Source organism: Drosophila sechellia, chromosome 3R (assembly GCF_004382195.2).
Source record: "Drosophila sechellia strain sech25 chromosome 3R, ASM438219v1, whole genome shotgun sequence".
NCBI lineage: Eukaryota > Metazoa > Arthropoda > Insecta > Diptera > Drosophilidae > Drosophila > Drosophila sechellia.
In genome coordinates, this window is record NC_045952.1 from 16542767 (window position 1) to 16562826 (window position 20060).

At 47.1% G+C, this 20060-nt stretch overlaps 8 protein-coding genes across 11 annotated transcripts; 4 read left to right on the forward strand and 4 right to left on the reverse strand.

Moving 5' to 3' along the window:
* Window positions 1–197: 197 nt before the first annotated feature.
* On the forward strand, window positions 198–1970 carry LOC6606747 (solute carrier family 35 member F6). The gene is made up of 4 exons (XM_002031508.2): window positions 198–542; window positions 611–758; window positions 846–999; window positions 1061–1970. Exons 1-4 carry the CDS (start codon window positions 475–477, stop codon window positions 1834–1836), a joined length of 1146 nt encoding a protein of 381 aa, XP_002031544.1. The 5' UTR covers window positions 198–474; the 3' UTR covers window positions 1837–1970.
* Window positions 1971–2146: 176 nt separating this feature from the next.
* Window positions 2147–3292, reverse strand: LOC6606748 (mitochondrial glutamate carrier 1). 2 transcript variants are annotated; one of them, XM_002031509.2, is made up of 3 exons: window positions 3202–3292; window positions 3005–3139; window positions 2147–2941 (listed from the first exon to the last, which is right to left on the reverse strand). In XM_002031509.2, exons 1-3 carry the CDS (start codon window positions 3273–3275, stop codon window positions 2173–2175), a joined length of 978 nt encoding a protein of 325 aa, XP_002031545.1. In that variant the 5' UTR covers window positions 3276–3292; the 3' UTR covers window positions 2147–2172. The 2 variants fall into 2 exon arrangements, with proteins under 2 accessions (XP_002031545.1, XP_032579316.1); XM_032723425.1 differs by having other exon boundaries at window positions 3001–3272.
* Window positions 3293–3534: 242 nt separating this feature from the next.
* On the reverse strand, window positions 3535–7291 carry LOC6606749 (mitochondrial glutamate carrier 1). Its single transcript, XM_002031510.2, has 6 exons — window positions 7127–7291; window positions 5765–5824; window positions 4821–4955; window positions 4278–4763; window positions 4077–4217; window positions 3535–4020 (listed from the first exon to the last, which is right to left on the reverse strand). Exons 2-6 carry the CDS (start codon window positions 5821–5823, stop codon window positions 3876–3878), a joined length of 966 nt encoding a protein of 321 aa, XP_002031546.1. The 5' UTR covers window position 5824; window positions 7127–7291; the 3' UTR covers window positions 3535–3875.
* Window positions 7292–7590: 299 nt separating this feature from the next.
* On the forward strand, window positions 7591–10226 carry LOC6606750 (putative protein tag-278). Of its 3 annotated transcripts, none has more exons than XM_032723422.1 (5): window positions 7591–7854; window positions 7917–8245; window positions 8303–8587; window positions 8756–9497; window positions 9556–10226. In XM_032723422.1, exons 1-5 carry the CDS (start codon window positions 7695–7697, stop codon window positions 9615–9617), a joined length of 1578 nt encoding a protein of 525 aa, XP_032579313.1. In that variant the 5' UTR covers window positions 7591–7694; the 3' UTR covers window positions 9618–10226. The 3 variants fall into 3 exon arrangements, with proteins under 3 accessions (XP_032579313.1, XP_002031547.1, XP_032579312.1); XM_002031511.2 differs by having other exon boundaries at window positions 8303–8554; XM_032723421.1 differs by having other exon boundaries at window positions 8303–9497.
* LOC6606751 (aurora kinase C) lies at window positions 10161–11866 on the reverse strand. The gene is made up of 3 exons (XM_002031512.2): window positions 11614–11866; window positions 11223–11553; window positions 10161–11160 (listed from the first exon to the last, which is right to left on the reverse strand). The coding sequence occupies exons 1-3, from the start codon at window positions 11725–11727 to the stop codon at window positions 10340–10342; spliced, it is 1266 nt and encodes a 421-aa protein (XP_002031548.1). The 5' UTR covers window positions 11728–11866; the 3' UTR covers window positions 10161–10339.
* A 308-nt stretch (window positions 11867–12174) lies between these two features.
* Window positions 12175–14189, forward strand: LOC6606752 (zinc finger protein 345). Its single transcript, XM_002031513.2, has 2 exons — window positions 12175–12406; window positions 12461–14189. The coding sequence occupies exons 1-2, from the start codon at window positions 12251–12253 to the stop codon at window positions 13919–13921; spliced, it is 1617 nt and encodes a 538-aa protein (XP_002031549.1). The 5' UTR covers window positions 12175–12250; the 3' UTR covers window positions 13922–14189.
* A 23-nt stretch (window positions 14190–14212) lies between these two features.
* Window positions 14213–16414, reverse strand: LOC6606753 (major heat shock 70 kDa protein Ab). The gene has a single exon (XM_002031514.2). The coding sequence runs from the start codon at window positions 16165–16167 to the stop codon at window positions 14233–14235; it is 1935 nt and encodes a 644-aa protein (XP_002031550.1). The 5' UTR covers window positions 16168–16414; the 3' UTR covers window positions 14213–14232.
* Window positions 16415–17848: 1434 nt separating this feature from the next.
* Window positions 17849–20051, forward strand: LOC6606754 (major heat shock 70 kDa protein Ab). The gene has a single exon (XM_002031515.2). It carries the CDS (start codon window positions 18097–18099, stop codon window positions 20029–20031), a length of 1935 nt encoding a protein of 644 aa, XP_002031551.1. The 5' UTR covers window positions 17849–18096; the 3' UTR covers window positions 20032–20051.
* Window positions 20052–20060: the final 9 nt, after the last annotated feature.

Consider the following 20060-nt stretch of genomic DNA (forward strand, 5'->3'; position numbering starts at 1 on the left):
TGTGACACTTCCCTAAATATTAATTTGTCCATAAGCATTTTGGTGTCGATTAAGTTTTAATTTCAAAAAGCCCGCGCCTTTTAAAAACCCACCAGTTGCTTTGTAGTATGACCATATTCGTTGTTGATTTCCTGTTCACTCTATTTTGTGTAGTATTTTTACTATCCTGTGCGGTCACACTGTTGGCGAAAAAAAAATAAACAAAAGTCCCGTAAAGACAAACTAATTCGCACTACTTGCTAAAAAATTACTAGTTACTTAGGTTTTTGACCTTGAAAAAGGTAGAGTTACTGGTTAATGACCACAACCACTTAAGTAGATTATATAGATCCGTGGAAGGTCAGTCAATTGCCCGTCTGGCCGCACTTTCTTGCACTTATCACTGCGCAGTCACAATTGCGAATTGCACAAAGAACGTCATTATTTATAAATCGAATTAACGCTGCACCCGAAAAGTGAATCCTCCGCCAACGAATGGATCATCGTGTTTTCTTGTCGCTGATCTTTGTGCTCAGCGGCACCTTTAACGTTCTGGTGGTGAAGTGAGTACCAAAAGATCGCTTAATAATAGTAAGTAATAGGTGTAAATAATGCTGTGTGCACATTGCAGGTGGGCCAATCAACAACAGGTAATCGGCAGCGATGGAAAACTTCATGGATTCCAACATCCAGTGGTGTTCACACTGCTCATGTTCCTGGGCGAGTTCCTGTGCTTTGTGGCCTTCAAGGTGATCCGCCTGATCTCCAGTCGTCGTGGAGTAAGTTCCAATGCCGGTTGGTTTATAACCGGCAAAGCTTTCGTGTTTAAGAAACTTTAAATGTAATCATCTGGCAATCGTGCACAGGTCGTATCCGATCTGGATAGCATCTTGTCGCAGGACAGCAGTGAGTTCCGCCCTGTGAGCATGCTACTGCCCACCTTGCTAGATGCGGCAGCCTCCATTCTGTTGTTCACCGGACTTTACTTGACATACGCCACCAGCTTTCAGATGATAAGAGGTACTTCTATCAGCAAATGCCCTTGCTTATCTTTACTTACGTCGCCTCATCTTTCCCGCAGGCGCCGCCCTGATCTTTGTGGGCATCTTTAGCACCATGTTTCTGAACCACACGCTCACCGGACGGCACTGGTTGGCCATATTTACGATATCATGCGGCCTGCTGGACATTATCAGTCTGGACGTCCATCGCGTGGAATACGACCTGGTTACGTTGCCTCACACGGACTACAAATCCATTCTGACCGGCGACTTACTCATCATCATTGCTGAGATTCTGCACGGACTGCAGTATGTTTGCGAGGAGAAACAGCTTAAAACCTCGAATGTTGCTCCTTTGCAAGCTGCTGGCTGGCAGGGAATCTTCGGCTTGGGCATCACCTCGCTGCTAGCCATTTGCTTGAACTTCCTGCCGAGCATTGATCCATTTAGCTGTAGTTCACGAGCAGTTTTCGACGATTGGGGTGATCTATTTGCGGCTCTGCAGGGGAGTATCTCATTGGTTATGGCTCTGATTGCCTTCACCATCTCATGTGCCATGTACAACTTCATTGGACTGTACATAGCGATGTACTCGTCCAGCGCCAACCGGCTTCTGGCCGATGGCCTACGCGTGTACTTCATCTGGGTGTTCGTGATTATCATGGAGTGGGAGTACATGAACCTGGTCACGATCATGGGCTTTCTCATCCTGCAAATGGGTATCATCCTCTACCGACAGGCCCTATTCCTCGACTGGTATCGAGCTGCAGTAGCTCGCTGGTATCGTGCTCGTTACGTGGATTTGGGTACTGAGAATGCGGCTGCTCCGAACAGCCGGCCAGCGGATGTGATCTAAGGTGGCTGAGGATTAGCTGAGGTGAAAGGATTGTGATGAGAGAGATGGGCTGCAAATCAACCCTGGGCTGATTCTTGAAAATTACTTATCGATTATATGCAATAAGAAAATACACACATAAAATGTTTAATTGATTCTAATTGTTGGTTTTGATAGTTCCTATTTAATGTAGACGTCCGATTTGGGAAAGTCTCATACAGATAGCTTCAAACATGAGGGACTAGCTAGCGTAGAAGACGGACGGATGAGATGGACATGGGTAAATCGACTCGGGGATGCAAAATTCTTATTCAGTATAATAACTAAATGGAAGGGGAAGAGACCTTTAATTATAAGTTACACAGATTTCGTTCGCTCGATGCCCAGAATCTTTTCGCCCACACCTAAAAAGTAAAACATTTGCGCGATTCCAAACAGTGGAGCCAGCACCATAATCCGACATAGACCGCCCTTAAAGAATGCCTGCATGCCCTCTTCCTTAAGGGTCCTATTCACACAATCCATGATGCCTTTGAACTTCTTCTCGCCATCGGCCTGCAGACGAGTCTTGACCACATCAAAAGGGGTGACCATAAAGGCAGAAGTCATTCCGGACACGAGTCCAGCTATCAAAGACCAGTAGAAAACCGCTTCCCCAGAACCATCCGACTTGCGTGGACCTTGGTCATTTATCCAGGCCATTAACGGAAAGTACACCATCGAGAACGTGATGTCCCGCACACCAGTGGCGCCCACACCCTTGTACAAGCCGAAGATTCCACGCTCACGAAGTAGCGTCTTGGTCAGGCCCAAGGCCGTTGTTTTTTTCACCTCTCGTCCTGCCGCTCGGTCGGCCGCAGCCAACCGCCCCGAGTCCTGCATCTGTATCTTGAGGAGCTCCATGGGCGTGGTGACCACGATCTGAAAGAGCCCGGCCAGGCCGCCGGCCAATGTAGCCCGCGTCAACGGAATAACCCCGTCATCGGAAGCCAGATGATACCGAAAGAAGTCATTGGCAGTCAACTTGATGGCTTTCTCGGGCGTTACCAGCACGATGTTCACCGCTGAGCCTCTGTACATTCCAAAGTAGCCTTCGCTGGCGATAGTCTTTCGGAAACAGTCGGCGCTAAGGCAGTAGAGTTCTCCATTAGGCGGACAATAACACAACCCAAAACGAAAACCTACTCACATGCTGGTGTACATGCGCTCTCCATTGGGACCTATTGGCTGGTTTTGCAGTCGCGTCTTAACCATGTCCAGTGGAAAGACGCATGCCACTCCAATAATACCGGCGACGCCGCCATTTATAATTTTCGGAAAAACGCTGTGATGGGTTCACAATTAAATATAAGTTGTAGTATTAACCAGATGGTAGAAGTTATTAACTTAAACTTTTGCGGTTTTTTTGGCTCTTGGTTCTTTTTATCAACTTGGTTCTTTTGCTCAACATGTTCCAACATTTTTTTATAGCCGAAGAAATAATTAATGTTGTACGAAAATTTTGAATTTACATTAGTATATTTCGTTAGTTCAATTCTGACGGTTTTTATAAAGCATACAATTTATCTAGTCATGTTATTGAATGCCACTAAAATTAAATTTTCGCCTGGCAGCAAAGGAAAATGCATTACTAATACAATTTGATGCAAAATGTTGATGGCTAGCTGCGGGTTGCCCGGGAAACAAAGACTAAATAGAGAGAGTATCCAAACACAACAGTTATAGACTATGATATTAACCAAAAATGTACATTATATCATCGATTAATTTGCTTTATCTTATTGTCATTTAAGCATCAGTTATCTTCTGACATGGTCTAAATACATATTTAGTACATCGTTTGAGTAGTTTAAGAGGACTGGGGAAAACTTTAACAACTTGGCTGGCTGGCGCATAGCTCTTTTACATTAGCTTACTATAGAGACTTCACGATTACATTCATGGACAGCTTTAACAACATTTAAACACGATATACATACACATTCAATATTCAAGGAGAGTACATTTAAAATGCTTCGGTCTTGTCAATCCGCCTTGGCGCCTACCCATTCCAAGCCCCCCTACTTTTTCTGATAGCCCAGCAGGCCCTCGGCCACGCCCAGATAGTAGACCGTTTGAGCGATTCCGAACAGAGGAGCAATCACAATCATTCGGCACAGGCCGCCCTTGAAGAAGGCGGTGGGTCCCTCGTGCTTCAGTGTCTTACTATTGGAGAATTTATATTAGCTTAAGTATATATGGGCGATATTTCTGGAACTCACGTGATACAATCGGATATGCCCTTGAACTCCTTCTCGCCGTCGGCCTTCTTAATCGCCTGCAGGCGCGTCTTGACCACGTCGAAGGGATTAACTGCGAGCGCAGCGGTGGAACCGGCCGCCAAACCCGCCAGGAAGGAGCACCTATTGAATTAAAATAAAATTAATATAAAAATGACAAATAGACAACTATGCTTTACTCACCAGAACACAGCCTCGCCAGATCCATCGTTTCGTCGTGGACCCAGGTCATTGAGAGTAGCGAACAGGGGGAAGTAAATGATGGAGAAGGTGACATCTCGCAGTCCTGTGGCACCAATACCCTTGTACAGGCCAAAGATGCCCTTGTCCTTGATAAGCTGCGAAGCCAATTGGGTGGCCGACACCTTCTCCACCGTCTTGCCAGCCAACTTGGCCGCCGCCGCCACGCGACCCGCATCCTGCATCTGGATCTTGAGAAGCTCCATGGGCGTGGTGACGATAATCTGGAATGCACCGGCCAGACCGCCGGCAACCATCTGACTGGTCAGCGGAAGTTTGCCATCCTTGGTGGTCAGCTTGTGGCGGAAGTAGTCGTTGGCGGTCAACTTGATAGCCTTCTCAGGTGTGATCAGCAGGATGTTCACGCCAGAGCCGCGGTACATGCCAAAGTATCCTTCGGCCTTGTACGTCTTGCGGAAGCAGTCGAACCTGGAAGGGTATTTCACAATATAAAGCCATCTAGAGATACACCCCGCCTTTACTCACATGCTGTTGTACATGCGTTCGCCATTGGGTCCGATCTGCTGGTTCTGCAGCCTCGTTTTGACCAAGTCCAGTGGGAAGACGCATGTCACTCCGATGATTCCCGCGATTCCGCCGTTAATGATCTTCGGGAGCAGGCTGCAAATAGAAGGAAATAAATCGGGCGCTATCTCATTATGCTTGGCTAATTGACAATTATTTGCACTGCGCTAACTTTGCATTCGCGCTGTGCAACAACAAAATGTAAACAATAGTCGTATTGGCTTTGAACTTGGCCCACATACACAATCAGCGCTCCTAAGAGACTATTGAACATACAATTAAAGCAGAGAAAAGGTCAAATGGGTTGATCATTAATATGGAAGAAATATTTGGCGCACTGCCAACAAAACATACATATACATATGTATGATTGGATATAAAATCTAGTATAGTACCTAGTCTTAGCTTGCTTCTATTTTCGGCTTGCATTTGTTTTTAAACAATCGCAAGAACAAAAACAAAGTGCAAAATGCAATCATATTATGTCATAGTACTGCTATCCTTCTCTTCCGATTTGTCCTAGTTTTATTGCAACTTTAGGAGGGAAATGTGCGGTGAAGGGGAAAAACTGTCTGTTGGCTGAGGGCAAAGCACTTGAAAATGAAATGTGTATAAATGTCTATTTCATGTGACGAGTCTTTAACGATGATAAACTCAAATACAGTGGATATTGGCTAAGGGGAACTAATTTCAAAACCAAGAACATTATTAGTATTTATTTTCAGTTAAATCAATATATATATTATACAGATGAGCCCTTTCATATAAATTTAATTTGTTATTATAATTCACAGGAGACTTTGCTTTGTTTGGCCGTGCAAAAATACATTTCGTAAAGCAAATATTTTTGTTTGTCTTTAAGATTAAATTACACAGGCTAATTGAAATGTTTATTGATAACTTACGCGAATTGCTGGTGCTGCGGCTGCGGCAGCGTTGTTACGATGGTTCCACTGCTCGACATTCTGCGAAATACACACAACCATTAAAGATATATGTACATATGCTATATATCATGAGCAAACAAAGAATTGGTACAAACTAGTTTGTTTATAATTTGTAACAAAAGTACAAAAAATAGAGAGTACAATAAGAATTATATTATATTCTTTCCAACAATAACTTAAACAATAAGCATGTATTCATATTTCTTTATCGCAAACCACTGATATATCTGTTGGATGATTTTAATATACGCATATAATATATATGTATATTTGAAAAGTTCTTTTTCGATGCTAACCGGTGGAATTTATCAAACAAACAAAACAATTTTTGGTTGTCAGGCAGTTATAATTTATGGTTAATGTTTTGATTGCTAACTGAAATGAGCGAACAATAACCGAACCATAAATGTTTACACTCATGTAAGTTAAGCAACTGATAATGCTGTTGGGTGTGTGTATCATATGGGCGAATACTTAATATAGGTTGGCGATAAGCCGAGAATGTGGGACCCAAAGTTTATTGACATGATCGGCGAAACCCACGGAGATTAGCAGCAAATCGGTGGGCGCCAATAGTCGCTGATCGCGAATGAATGTTAAAATTGCTTCGTTAGCACAATTACACGAAGGTGCAAATCGAAAAAGTTTATCAATAAGTTTGGTGGCTATCTATCTGCTGAGCTCTCAAGGCCGAATAACGGGTTATCCACGCTGCGCAGACGATAAGAGTGTCTGAACTTGTTATCATTTCTCGTTTTTGGGCACAGTAAGTCAAGCATAAAGATATCAGGTGGAAGAAATATCTCAAGCATAAAGATATCATGTTGAAGAAAACCGATGGGGTGAAATAATAGTTTATAGCTGAAGTAATAAACTTCCGAAGATAAACAAAATTTTAGATTGCGGCACCTAACGGTAAATGGCAGTCCAGTTATTGATTATTGCCCAAATGTTTGTGAACTCGTAGGGGCGGGGGGCTCGCCGTTTTATGGCGACGTTTTTTCCCGTGCGCATGGTTCACCTGGCGGACAGGAGAGATCCACACAACTGATACTGGACTACTATTATTAATGTTATTGAAGGCACACTTATTCCAGATTGGCTGCACTGGAGCAGCAACCACTTGTGCGTACTTTACGTAATTCTCGGTGTTTACCATCGAGCACCTTTATTAAATTAATTTGATTGCCACTCTCTCTCGCCGCGCTGCGTATATGCGTTCGCGTGCGAAGCTCTCCCAAATGTTTAAATAAATTCCACCTGACCGAACGCCCCGCGGAGAAGTGAGGGTATCAATCGAAGCCGCGATATTGAACTCACTTTGCACTAGTTGCTGAGAAGCTCGTTTAATTGACTCCGGTTACTTTGAACTTAACGGCTGCTGCGGACAAGCAACACTTATTTGCGGCTAATTAAGCTAAATTAAAACTATTTATTGATATTCTCTTCGCGCGTCGCCGTCGCTTCTGGTCAGCGGAGTGACCGTTTCGACACCTTTGAAATATATCTTCGGCTCAAATTGGCTATCGCTTGGTGGTGCCAAGCTGGTCACACTGGCACCTTGAGCTTGCCTTGAAACTTGTTAAAAACATAGCAAGCCTTAGAAATTTAATAAAAAAAAACGGTATTCAACAATTATATTATTGCAAAGAACTGCGATTATTAATTATCCAGAACCTTTTAAAATATCCAAGGATTAACGGGAAGAGTACAATAAAAATAAAATATAAAAAATAATACAACTAAATTCATCGATAGGCCTTCGCTACCATCAGTTATACCGATACCATCGTACCAGCTCTAAAGCAAAACAAGAAGAAAAACCATTCTTTTTCTGCAAAGGAAATAGTTGCAATTTGTTGATTTACTAGCTTAAATCGATTGTAAAATGAGTTCGGCTCGCTTCGCGCGCTCCGGCCGCGTCCGCATCTGCATCCTGATGACCATGTTCATCGTGCTCATCATGATGATTGTGATCTACCAAATGTCCCAACACCAATTGGACGAGAGCCGCGCCTTCCAAGAGGGCCTCAGTGTCCAGATGCAATGTGGGTCTATTGTTTCTATCTTGTTTTGCCCTTATGCCGACTGATTATGGTGATATCCACAGCTCTGAATGCCGAGAAACTGACCGCCGAGAAGAGAATGAGCGCGCTGCGCTCGGAAAAGATGACCCTGCAGGAGCAGTACGAGGGTCAGTTGGCGGAGGCACTACGGAAGCAGCACGACACGGAACACGCACTGCAAGAGAAGTTCGACGCCCAATTGGAGAAGTACAAGCTGCTGGAGGTTAAGTACACCGACTTGGAGGCCGAGTGCGTTAAGAGCAAGAAGAAACACATCGAGGACACGAATGCGTTCGACCAAAAGCTGCAAAAGGTCCTGGCGGATCTTCATAAGGACAAGGCCAGCAAGGAGCGCGAGGTGGCTGCCTGGAAGGTATGCTTTTCTAATGCATCTAAGTGAATTTCTTAACAATATCTACTTATGCACCAGGAAAAACTGGACAAGCTACAGCGCGATGGAGAGCACAAGATTCACGCCCTGGAAGCCACAATTGCGGAATTCAAGACCAACTGCAACTATGTACCTAAAGTCCAGCCCGCCGAGGCACCGGCCCATGGACACCAGCAGCAACTGAACAAGCCCGCCGAGCAGATGCCCACCACGCACCACTCAAATCCCGCCCAGCTAGCGCACAGCATTGAAAAGCCGCGCAACGAGAAGTCCTTCGATGCCCAAGTGCAAGTGAGTGAAGGCCTCTACAGGATTGGCGGCGGGGTAAATCTGCTAACAACTAACCCAAATCAAAACCTAACAAACGCGTCTACTAACTTCACACTTAAGAGTAATGGTGATGGAACCCAGGAGCAGCCGAAACTGCCTCTGATGCCTTTTGCCGTGTCCAACAACCACAGCCTCATACTAAACTCTGTTGAAAACTTTCAGATTGTGCCCAAATCGGCCAGTGAGAAGCAGCAGCAGGAGGAGCCGCAACTGTCCGGCGGTCCTGTTTCCCCGCTGAGTGCACCCCGCAAGAGCAGCACACAAGCCTCAGTGGGCAGCGCGTCGGACAAGAAAGCCGGCGATGCCCCCAACGCATCTGTAGCCCCAAGAGTCAGTAGCAGCGGCCTTCCGCCGCTTGCAGTGCCACCAGCGAAGACAGAGCGCAAACTTCCCGAAAACGTGGCTCCCATTCCCGAGAACTTTGAAGACAAAACGGATACCAAGGGCGACGCTGTCGATGTAGACAACGCCGCCGAGGAGCTGCCGAAGAACGAGAACAACAATCGTTACGCCAATGCCGTAAATGATATGGAGGGCAACAAAAATGTAGGTGTAGCACCCAAACCCATCGAGGATTCGGGCGCCCATGAAGTTAAGGACGCGTTAAACGAGCCCAGCTTTAACTTGCCCGCCGCTGGTGGCGTCCAGAATTTCTTCGATGGCGAATTGCCGGCACCTGGTCCCGGACCCGTTCCCGATGAAACGGCCAAACAGATGGCCGAGGCAGCCGGTGCCGCCGGAGGTGGCGACGGAGATGACGACGACGATGTGGGTGATGTGGCCGTGAAACAGCCACAGCACCTGCTCGATACAGACAATCTAAACAACGAAATCATGGCTGACCAGGGTAAGGAGTTCGCCGAAGGCATCCACCTGGAAGACGGCATGGATGAAGATCAAGATGGTGAGTGGAAGTGCTCACAAATCGGAATAAATCCTTAACACTTTAACTCAAATTGCAGAGGACGACTACTCCAATGGTGGTGCGGCACGCAAGAAGGGAGGCGAGGTTATTAGACACTAAGTAAGATAATTTTCTATTAATATTGAGCGGCAAGTGTGCAAAGGCTTAGAAACCCCTTTATATTAAAGCCGTGCTCGGTAAGCCATAGATTCTAGGGTTAATCATAACGATATGTCGCAAATTGATCATTAAATTTGTACGTTAATTGAAGATTACAAATCGAAATCTATCCTGGCTTGAGCACGCCCTAAGCGTCATGACTACCATCATTTCGTTAATAGCAAATGAAGAACAAGAAATTAAAACTCGCAGGAAAAACAATACTCTGAGATGGAGCTACGAACAAATTCAGACATATTTAAAAATTATTAGTCCCGAATTAGCAATAATCGATATAGTTGCTATATCCCTAACCACATTTCATTAACAAATATACTCTATATACTTGGTTTTCTGTGATAAAAATAACTCGCTGCACTGCATTTGGGCAATGTTGCCTGTTTTTTTGTCGCTGCCACCACGTTTCACTTCTGCATTTGCAATTCCGTCAACTCATTTCGCTAGAGATTAGGTAGCCACATAAGATATGAGTGTACGCTAGCATTCGAAAACACACACAAACTTTATTGGTAATGATAATTAATAATAAACTTAATTGATAAATGTTAATTTCTCGTATCTCTATAAATGAAAATTTATGATGCCATAATTAAATTACGCGGCGAGCCCGAAACTAAAAATGTAATTAAAAGGAATTAACTGAAAATAAAACAAGAATGTGTTCACTGCGTGTGCGCCAGTATCCAAGGATGCACCATCACCTGATCCAGCGGTAAGCGGTGCTGCGGATTAAGGACCAGCAGCTTGGATATGAGATGTGATGCTGCCTTGGAAATGTGCTCCGGCAGTTTGTAGTCCACCTTGAGAATCTTCTTGTAGGTCTCGTCATAGTTCTTCGAGTAGAAGGGAGCGTGGCCCACCAGCAGCTCAAAGCAGAGCACACCCAGGCTCCATAGATCCACGTTTTTCGTGTGCGGCTTGCCCTGAACCATTTCGGGTGGCAAGTAGTCGACAGTGCCGCACAGTGTCATGCGCATGGAGTTCGGTTCGTGCACGGACCAACCGAAGTCTGCGATCTTTAAGACGCCCTTGTGCCCGAGCAGCAAGTTCTCCGGCTTGATGTCCCTGTGAATGATGTCCCGCTCATGCAGATAAAGCAGCGCCGAGCACAACGCCTGAATATAGGTGGCCGACTGGCGCTCATCGAAACGCTTCATCGGCTGTGCCTGCAGGGCGTTGAAAAGCGTTCCTTGTGGCGCATACTCCAGGATCAGGTATATGCGCACGTCGTCGTGAAAGTATGCATACAGACGCAGGATATGCGGATGACGCAGGTGCGATTGTATCTCGATCTCACGGCGCACCTGGTGCTCCACATTGGACTCGCCAATCTGTCGCTTGAAGAGCACTTTTAGGGCCACCACGAACTGGGATTCCTTTTCGCGCGCCAAATAAACGTTGCCAAACTTGCCGCGTCCGAGCAGGCGACCAATATCAAAGTTGTTGAGCTCCCAGGTCTTCTTCGGCTTCTGGGGTTGGGTTTCTGCAGAAAATTACAACTGAGTTTGGTAATTGCAAAAGATTACAGCTGAAGCATTTACCCACCAGTCTTGGTTTTCTCTTTGTCTGCGGAGCTGCTGGCCGCACCCAGTTCCTTGGTGGATTCCGTGCTCGCAGCAGCAGTTTTCTGCTTGGAAAGTGATTCGGGCTTCTTGGTGGGTGCTACTGGAGCCGGAGCAGCAAACTCTGATGTGGTCTTCTTCACGGACGGCACCATGGGTTTCTGGAAGTTGCTTCCTTCGGTGGAAGCTATAGGATTGGAGCCTCCTAGGCCTGGCTTAGTAGCTGGACGCTCGGTGGTCGCCGCACTCCTGATCACAGCGCCAGAGGATCCTGGCAAGGGCTTGCTGGCTGGAGCCATATTCTCGCTGTTGGGCTGTATCACAATGGGACCAAATGAGAGGTTTCAGCTGCACTCCAGAAATTTCCCACTTACCTTCTTTCCCAATAGCAAGTTCTTCTGCATATTGAGCACGGTTGCTGATTTTTCCGGCATTCTGAGCGGAGCATTTTCCTTGGGACGCAGCACATGGTCAGACGGATGGGACATGGCGGCACGGGCACTCGACAACTAACAGAACAGATTACAATTTTGGTCACTTAACAATGAAAGTCGATATTGGGTAAAACATTCACGACTCCCGGGATCCTGTGAAAATAAAATGCCGTTCGTTTGAATTGTGAAGCGGGCGTGCGCGTGATGAGGAGAATGGCAAGTGTGCGATACTATCGGTTGGTGGAAAAATATCGTGACTTTTTAGTGTTAGACAATTTTATTTGGGTACCACATACATTTGAAATCGAGGGAATTATTTAATAAGGCTGTAAGCTTTGGCATTCATGGTATTTTAACCTTAATTTCTATTTTGATTAACCGGACGATTGACTATCGGAAGATATTTATAAATTATAAACATCGTTAATTATGTACATCTCAATTCCAATATTTTTTAAACATAACGGTGACTGAGAACCGAAACAGCTGTGATTTTAGCGGTCATCTCTGAAAATCAGCTGGTATCAACAAGCAAAGTTTCTCTAGAAATTCAACGTTTATGATGTGATGCCAAATCATGGACACAGCGGATATCCACGTAAATATAAGTTCCCAGACTTGCCGCGTCTGCCTGGAGACCCACGAGACCAATCTGTACATCCACGATGAGATTAAATACAACGATCTAGTGCTGGAGCTCAGGCAGTTGCTGGAGGCCGTTTCCAAATTGAAGGTAAGGAGCTAGAATTTTTAAGAATCTTCGATAAATAAGATCAACTCTTTTCAGTGGACATGGACGCACCCAAATCTACCTATGCATTTGTGCCAAAATTGTGCCCGCCGCCTGATCGGCGCCTATGAGTTCATCGTCGAAGTGGAAAACGCCCATGAAACTCTACAGAATCTCTTCGAGCAACAAGAAGTTGCTGCCAAGACGGATGAAGTTCATGTGGATGTCGTCGAGCTTATAGACCAGGACGATGTGGTCAGTATGGAACAATACCTGTCCACGTCTTTTGCGGAACAGCACGTGGAAATGGAGGCGGAGTATGGAGACCAAGACTGTCCAGCATTTACTTCAGATGTGAGCGAAGATCGACTGTATACGAGCGAGGATCGTGATAATGAGCCTGAAGACCCCACTCAGCTGAAGCCTCTGCCAGATGAAACAGAAAACAAAGAATTTTCGCGGCCTTCCCAGTTGGGCAGTCGTTTGAATCATTCGGAGAACTTCATCTACAAGTGCGCCGTCTGTCCGCGTGTCTTTGCCAAAAGTGAATCTCTGACTCGCCATTTTTCCCAAGCCCACAAACTGACGGCGGACGTGGCCGCCATGAAGCTGGCCAACGAGAGCTGCGGCACCGGTCTGCTTACCTGTGAGCACTGTCCGCGGACATTCAAGCGTCAGGACACCCTCCGGCGACACATGCAAGCATTCCATCCCGACGCAATCGCATTGGAACCCGAAGAAACGACGGAAAACTCCGCCCGAAAACGCATAGCTAAGCGGCGAGACTGTCCACACTGTGGCTTGAGCTTTCCCGTATCTAGCCTTACCATCCACATTCGGCGACATACGGGCGATAATCCGTACAAGTGCGATCAGTGCGAGAAGGCCTTTCCGCGCAGCCAAGATCTCAGTCTTCACATGCGTCAGCACACCGGCGAGCGTCCCAGTGAGTGCAAGATCTGCTGCAAGAAGTTCATTTCGCAGAACAAGCTGGCGCGACACATGCGATTGCACACGGGTCAAAGGCCGTACTCCTGCAAGATGTGCAGCAAGAGCTTTGTGCAGTCCAACGACCTAAAGATCCATATGCGGCGCCACACGGGCGAGCGACCATATCAGTGTGTAGTGTGCGGCGAGAGCTTCGTGTGCGGTTCCCACCTGAATATCCATCGAAACCGGAAGGGACATCTGGATGCTGTGATTCCGGGCAATGAAGTAGAGGCAAATATTGCTGCTGATCCTTATGTAAATACTAGGGTCAACCAGCGCCGTTCGGAGGATATAGAGCGTATGCGCCTGCAACGCATTCCCGAGAACCAATTGCAACAGAGACTGGAAATGCTCCCCAAACCGGATGTCCCGGCTATGTGCTACAAATGCGGTGTCTGTCAACAGAAATTCAAGAGCGGAGCTCTCCTGACCGTCCATCGCAATAAAATGAGCCACTATGAGATCGAAAGGGTCTACGAAAATCCATTAGGCAAAAATCAGAAAATGATCAAACCCGAATATAATTAAAATGTATTATAAGCTATAGAAAGTAACACGAATATAGAATGTAGAACGAACCCAATGTATATTAGATACTATTTGTATCTAAGACTTTTAAAGTCTGCAAAACATTAAATGACAAGTCGAATTTTTTAAAATTCAAATAAATAATTTATTTTTTCTATAAGCAATAACATTTTTGCCAACTTAAGACGGGCAATTAGGTAATACTATTGTTTTCTACGGAATATTCGATCTAAACATTCTTATCAATCTCAAAAACTTAAAACAAACTTATAATATAACCCATTGATGAACAAAAATTAGTGTCTTTGGCCTTAGTCGACCTCCTCGACCGTGGGTCCAGAGTAGCCTCCAAATCCTCCCGCCTGCTGGCCGCAGTTTGCTCCCGGACCACCAGCTCCGGCTCCCGCTCCCGCACCCTGCTGATGCATCTTGGTCATGATGGGGGAGCAGTGACGGGTGAGCTCCTCCAGCTTGTGGTCGAACTCCTCCTTCTCGGCGGTGGTGTTGCTGTCAAGCCACCGGATAGTGTCGTTGCACTTGTCCAGGACTGAGTTCTTGTCGGCCTCGTCCAGTTTGCCAGCAGGTGCCTGATCCACGGCCTGCTTCACATTGAAGACGTAGCTTTCCAGGGCATTTCGAGAGGTTATGCGCTGGCGCTGCTTCTCGTCCTCGTCGGCGTACTTCTCAGCCTCGTTCACCATGCGATCAATCTCGGCCTGCGAGAGGCGTCCCTTGTCGTTCTTGATCGTGATGTTCTTGGCCTTGCCCGTGCTCATCTCCTTGGCGCTGACGTTCAGGATTCCATTGGCGTCCAAATCGAAGGTAACTTCTATCTGGGGCACACCCCTTGGTGCAGGCGGAATGCCGGACAGATCGAAGGTGCCCAATGCATTGTTGTCCTTCGTCATCGCACGTTCGCCCTCATACACCTGGATGGAGACTCCGGGCTGGTTGTCCGAATATGTGGAGAACGTCTTAGTCTGCTTGCATGGAATGCGGCAGTTGCGCTCGATCAACTTGGTCATTACACCTCCAGCGGTCTCAATTCCCAATGAAAGTGGGGCCACGTCCACCAGCAGCACGTCCTGGATCTTGCCGCTCTGGTCTCCGCTGAGGATAGCGGCCTGCACAGCAGCTCCGTATGCCACTGCCTCGTCTGGGTTGATGGATAGGTTGAGGTTCTTGCCGTGGAAGAACTCCTGCAGCAGACTTTGCACCTTGGGAATGCGAGTGGATCCGCCGACGAGAACGATGTCGTGGATCTGACCCTTGTCCATCTTGGCATCGGTGAGGGCCTTCTCCACAGGCTGCAGGGTGTTGCGGAAGAGGTCTGCGCACAACTCCTCGAACCTTGCGCGGCTCACTTTGGTGTAGAAGTCTTGACCCTCAAACAATGCGTCGATCTCGATGGTGGCCTCCGTGCTGGAGGAGAGTGTGCGCTTGGCCCGTTCAGCTGCTGTTCTGAGGCGTCGTAGGGCGCGAGGGTTGGAGCGCAGATCCTTCTTGTACTTGCGCTTGAACTCCTCTGCCAGGTGGGTGACTAGTCGGTTGTCAAAGTCCTCGCCGCCCAAGTGTGTGTCTCCGGCTGTGGAGCGCACCTCGAACAGTGATCCCTCGTCGATGGTCAGGATGGAGACATCGAAGGTGCCGCCGCCCAAGTCGAAGATAAGCACATTGCGCTCACCCTTGAGATTCTTATCCAGTCCGTAGGCCAGTGCTGCCGCCGTGGGCTCATTGATGATGCGGAGCACATTCAGGCCGGCGATGTGACCAGCGTCTTTGGTAGCCTGGCGCTGGGAGTCGTTGAAGTAGGCTGGAACTGTGATGACTGCATTTGTGATGCTCTCTCCCAGATACGCCTCCGCCGTCTCCTTCATCTTTACCAGCACCATTGAGCTGATTTCTTCGGGGGCAAATCTCTTGGACTCACCCTTATACTCCACCCCGATCTTGGGCTTCCCGCCGTCGCTTACCACCTTGAAAGGCCAGTGCTTAATGTCCTCTGCGATCTTGGGGTCGTCGTATTTTCGGCCGATGAGTCGCTTGGCGTCGAACACTGTGTTTCTGGGGTTCATGGCCACCTGGTTCTTGGCCGGATCGCCGATCAGGCGTTCCGAATCTGTGAAAGCCACGTAGGACGGCGTGGTGCGGTTGCCCTGGTCGTTGGCGATAATCTCCACCTTGCCATGTTGGTAGACACCCACGCAGGAGTAGGTGGTGCCCAGATCGATTCCAATAGCAGGCATTGTGTGTGAGTTCTTCTTTCTCGGTAACGACTTGTTGAAAGAATTCAGAGTTCTCTTCTTGTCTTCAATAATTACTTGTTGGTTGGTTTCAGTAGTTGCAGTTGATTTACTTAGTTGCTGGTTACTTTTAATTGATTCACTTTAACTTGCACTTTACTGCAGATTGTTTGTTTAGCTTGTTCAGCTGCGCTTGTTAGTTTGCTTAGCTTTCGCTTAGCGATGTTTTCACTTTGCTTGTTTGAATTGAATTGACGTTCTGGGAACGAAGCGGCTCTATTTATACTCCGGGCGCTCTTTTCGCGAACATTCGAGGCGCGCTCTCTCGAAGCAACGAGAACAGTATGCCGTTACTGTGTGTCAGAGTGAGAGAGCATTAGTGCAGAGAGGGAGAGCCACATAACGATGAGAGAATAACGGCCAGAAAAATTTCGCGAGTTTTCTTTCTGCCAAACAAATGACCTACCGCAACAACCAGTTTGTTTTGGGATTCTAGAAAATTCGCTTTATTTTGGAAATTTCTTTATAAATACGGCTGCTTAAATAACCTATGTTAAAGATAATCGAAGCGCTTTTTTATGCGGATGTATATAGCTTTGACAAGATACTCTTCAAAATGTATTTATTAACTTAAAAAAGCTATTAATTTATTAGCTTGATACAGACAATTGTATGAGAATGATTGTAAATCACATAGATTTATGTATGTTTTACAAATGGATGCAAAACGTATGCAAAAACAGAGGAGGCTTTTTTGAAAACAATGTAATGCAACAAAACTTAATTACTAATCTTTGCGAAGGGTCATCTTTCTATTGCCAGAAGGGATATGGGCCTACACCCATATTTTACAGACGTATTTAAATTTAAACCAATTTAAAATTTTAATATACTGAGAGCTTTGCAGATTTTGTGGTTTGTTGATACTGAAAGGGGCGTGACAATGTTTTAAATTTATGTAAATAAGACCTGTGCTGGTTAGTGCCACAAGGTCTGTATTTTTGGTCTCATCTTTCTAAGACTTATAAATATTTACATATGTCTGTACATAGCAATTATTTCCATAGTTGCCACTCACCTACATATGTACTTACGTACATACATGTATATGTATGTAATTAAATTTTAATGAATCTAGTACACATGTAGTTGCCGTATTGAATGGAGCTATCCATATAAACAACATACAAACATATGTAAAATAAGTCGCAACAGACAGTTTCCAGACCCTTAAAGTTATGTTATCGTATATTAAAACAGAAGAAAGTCCGTTAATAGTTGAGTTCATTAACTTAAAGGCCAAAATAATCTTTAATGTATGCCGGAGCAGACATTTATTGGTTTAAAAACGAAGCAATTTTTTGGAGGCATGCGTAATAAAGCGCTGCGATTATCTTTAACAAAGGTTATTTAAACAGCCGTATTTATAAAGAAATTTTCTAGAATCCCAAAACAAACTGGTTGTTGCGGTAGGTCATTTGTTTGGCAGAAAGAAAACTCGCGAAATTTTTCTGGCCGTTATTCTCTCATCGTTATGTGGCTCTCCCTCTCTGCACTAATGCTCTCTCACTCTGACACACAGTAACGGCATACTGTTCTCGTTGCTTCGAGAGAGCGCGCCTCGAATGTTCGCGAAAAGAGCGCCCGGAGTATAAATAGAGCCGCTTCGTTCCCAGAGCGTCAATTCAATTCAAACAAGCAAAGTGAACACATCGCTAAGCGAAAGCTAAGCAAACAAACAAGCGCAGCTGAACAAGCTAAACAAACAATCTGCATTAAAGTGCAAGTTAAAGTGAATCAATTTAAAGTAACCAGCAACCAACTATATCAACTGCAACTACTGAAATCAACCGAGAAGTAATTATTGAAGACAAGAAGAGAACTCTGAATACTTTGAACAAGTCGTTACCGAGGAAGAAGAACTCACACACAATGCCTGCTATTGGAATCGATCTGGGCACCACCTACTCCTGCGTGGGTGTCTACCAACATGGCAAGGTGGAGATTATCGCCAACGACCAGGGCAACCGCACCACGCCGTCCTACGTGGCTTTCACAGATTCGGAACGCCTGATCGGCGATCCGGCCAAGAACCAGGTGGCCATGAACCCCAGAAACACAGTGTTCGACGCCAAGCGACTCATCGGCCGAAAATACGACGACCCCAAGATCGCAGAGGACATTAAGCACTGGCCTTTCAAGGTGGTAAGCGACGGCGGGAAGCCCAAGATCGGGGTGGAGTATAAGGGTGAGTCCAAGAGATTTGCCCCCGAAGAAATCAGCTCAATGGTGCTGGTAAAGATGAAGGAGACGGCGGAGGCGTATCTGGGAGAGAGCATCACAAATGCAGTCATCACAGTTCCAGCCTACTTCAACGACTCCCAGCGCCAGGCTACCAAAGACGCTGGTCACATCGCCGGCCTGAATGTGCTCCGCATCATCAATGAGCCCACGGCGGCAGCACTGGCCTACGGACTGGACAAGAATCTCAAGGGTGAGCGCAATGTGCTTATCTTCGACTTGGGCGGCGGCACCTTCGATGTCTCCATCCTGACCATCGACGAGGGATCACTGTTCGAGGTGCGCTCCACAGCCGGAGACACACACTTGGGCGGCGAGGACTTTGACAACCGACTAGTCACCCACCTGGCAGAGGAGTTCAAGCGCAAGTACAAGAAGGATCTGCGCTCCAACCCTCGCGCCCTACGACGCCTCAGAACAGCAGCTGAACGGGCCAAGCGCACACTCTCCTCCAGCACGGAGGCCACCATCGAGATCGACGCATTGTTTGAGGGTCAAGACTTCTACACCAAAGTGAGCCGCGCAAGGTTCGAGGAGTTGTGCGCAGACCTCTTCCGCAACACCCTGCAGCCTGTGGAGAAGGCCCTCACCGATGCCAAGATGGACAAGGGTCAGATCCACGACATCGTTCTCGTCGGCGGATCCACTCGCATTCCCAAGGTGCAAAGTCTGCTGCAGGAGTTCTTCCACGGCAAGAACCTCAACCTATCCATCAACCCAGACGAGGCAGTGGCATACGGAGCTGCTGTGCAGGCCGCTATCCTCAGCGGAGACCAGAGCGGCAAGATCCAGGACGTGCTGCTGGTGGACGTGGCCCCACTTTCATTGGGAATTGAGACCGCTGGAGGTGTAATGACCAAGTTGATCGAGCGCAACTGCCGCATTCCATGCAAGCAGACTAAGACGTTCTCCACATATTCGGACAACCAGCCCGGAGTCTCCATCCAGGTGTATGAGGGCGAACGTGCGATGACGAAGGACAACAATGCATTGGGCACCTTCGATCTGTCCGGCATTCCGCCTGCACCAAGGGGTGTGCCCCAGATAGAAGTTACCTTCGATTTGGACGCCAATGGAATCCTGAACGTCAGCGCCAAGGAGATGAGCACGGGCAAGGCCAAGAACATCACGATCAAGAACGACAAGGGACGCCTCTCGCAGGCCGAGATTGATCGCATGGTGAACGAGGCTGAGAAGTACGCCGACGAGGACGAGAAGCAGCGCCAGCGCATAACCTCTCGAAATGCCCTGGAAAGCTACGTCTTCAATGTGAAGCAGGCCGTGGATCAGGCACCTGCTGGCAAACTGGACGAGGCCGACAAGAACTCAGTCCTGGACAAGTGCAACGACACTATCCGGTGGCTTGACAGCAACACCACCGCCGAGAAGGAGGAGTTCGACCACAAGCTGGAGGAGCTCACCCGTCACTGCTCCCCCATCATGACCAAGATGCATCAGCAGGGTGCGGGAGCGGGAGCCGGAGCTGGTGGTCCGGGAGCAAACTGCGGCCAGCAGGCGGGAGGATTTGGAGGCTACTCTGGACCCACGGTCGAGGAGGTCGACTAAGGCCAAAGACACTAATTTTTGTTCATCAA

What these genes read in the sequence shown, in the direction of transcription:
- LOC6606748 (XM_002031509.2), bottom strand. Translation starts at nt 3,275, where the DNA reads ATGTTGGAACATGTTGAGCAAAAGAACCAAGTTGATAAAAAGAACCAA. An exon ending in AAAAAACCGCAAAAGTTTAA is followed by an intron (nt 3,140 to 3,201) that starts GTTAATAACTTC and finishes AACCCATCACAG; the next exon opens with CGTTTTTCCGAAAATTATAA. An exon ending in GAGCGCATGTACACCAGCAT is followed by an intron (nt 2,942 to 3,004) that starts GTGAGTAGGTTT and finishes CTACTGCCTTAG; the next exon opens with CGCCGACTGTTTCCGAAAGA.
- LOC6606751 (XM_002031512.2), bottom strand. Translation starts at nt 11,727, where the DNA reads ATGTCCCATCCGTCTGACCATGTGCTGCGTCCCAAGGAAAATGCTCCG. An exon ending in ACTTGCTATTGGGAAAGAAG is followed by an intron (nt 11,554 to 11,613) that starts GTAAGTGGGAAA and finishes ATTGTGATACAG; the next exon opens with CCCAACAGCGAGAATATGGC. An exon ending in CAAAGAGAAAACCAAGACTG is followed by an intron (nt 11,161 to 11,222) that starts GTGGGTAAATGC and finishes AATTTTCTGCAG; the next exon opens with AAACCCAACCCCAGAAGCCG.
- LOC6606747 (XM_002031508.2), top strand. Translation starts at nt 475, where the DNA reads ATGGATCATCGTGTTTTCTTGTCGCTGATCTTTGTGCTCAGCGGCACC. An exon ending in TGATCTCCAGTCGTCGTGGA is followed by an intron (nt 759 to 845) that starts GTAAGTTCCAAT and finishes AATCGTGCACAG; the next exon opens with GTCGTATCCGATCTGGATAG. An exon ending in CAGCTTTCAGATGATAAGAG is followed by an intron (nt 1,000 to 1,060) that starts GTACTTCTATCA and finishes TCTTTCCCGCAG; the next exon opens with GCGCCGCCCTGATCTTTGTG.
- LOC6606752 (XM_002031513.2), top strand. Translation starts at nt 12,251, where the DNA reads ATGGACACAGCGGATATCCACGTAAATATAAGTTCCCAGACTTGCCGC. An exon ending in AGGCCGTTTCCAAATTGAAG is followed by an intron (nt 12,407 to 12,460) that starts GTAAGGAGCTAG and finishes AACTCTTTTCAG; the next exon opens with TGGACATGGACGCACCCAAA.
- LOC6606754 (XM_002031515.2), top strand. Translation starts at nt 18,097, where the DNA reads ATGCCTGCTATTGGAATCGATCTGGGCACCACCTACTCCTGCGTGGGT.
- LOC6606750 (XM_032723421.1), top strand. Translation starts at nt 7,695, where the DNA reads ATGAGTTCGGCTCGCTTCGCGCGCTCCGGCCGCGTCCGCATCTGCATC. An exon ending in CCTCAGTGTCCAGATGCAAT is followed by an intron (nt 7,855 to 7,916) that starts GTGGGTCTATTG and finishes TGATATCCACAG; the next exon opens with CTCTGAATGCCGAGAAACTG. An exon ending in GCGAGGTGGCTGCCTGGAAG is followed by an intron (nt 8,246 to 8,302) that starts GTATGCTTTTCT and finishes CTTATGCACCAG; the next exon opens with GAAAAACTGGACAAGCTACA.
- LOC6606753 (XM_002031514.2), bottom strand. Translation starts at nt 16,167, where the DNA reads ATGCCTGCTATTGGAATCGATCTGGGCACCACCTACTCCTGCGTGGGT.
- LOC6606749 (XM_002031510.2), bottom strand. Translation starts at nt 5,823, where the DNA reads ATGTCGAGCAGTGGAACCATCGTAACAACGCTGCCGCAGCCGCAGCAC. An exon ending in CCGCAGCACCAGCAATTCGC is followed by an intron (nt 4,956 to 5,764) that starts GTAAGTTATCAA and finishes TTCTATTTGCAG; the next exon opens with CCTGCTCCCGAAGATCATTA. An exon ending in GGCATATCCGATTGTATCAC is followed by an intron (nt 4,021 to 4,076) that starts GTGAGTTCCAGA and finishes ATTCTCCAATAG; the next exon opens with TAAGACACTGAAGCACGAGG.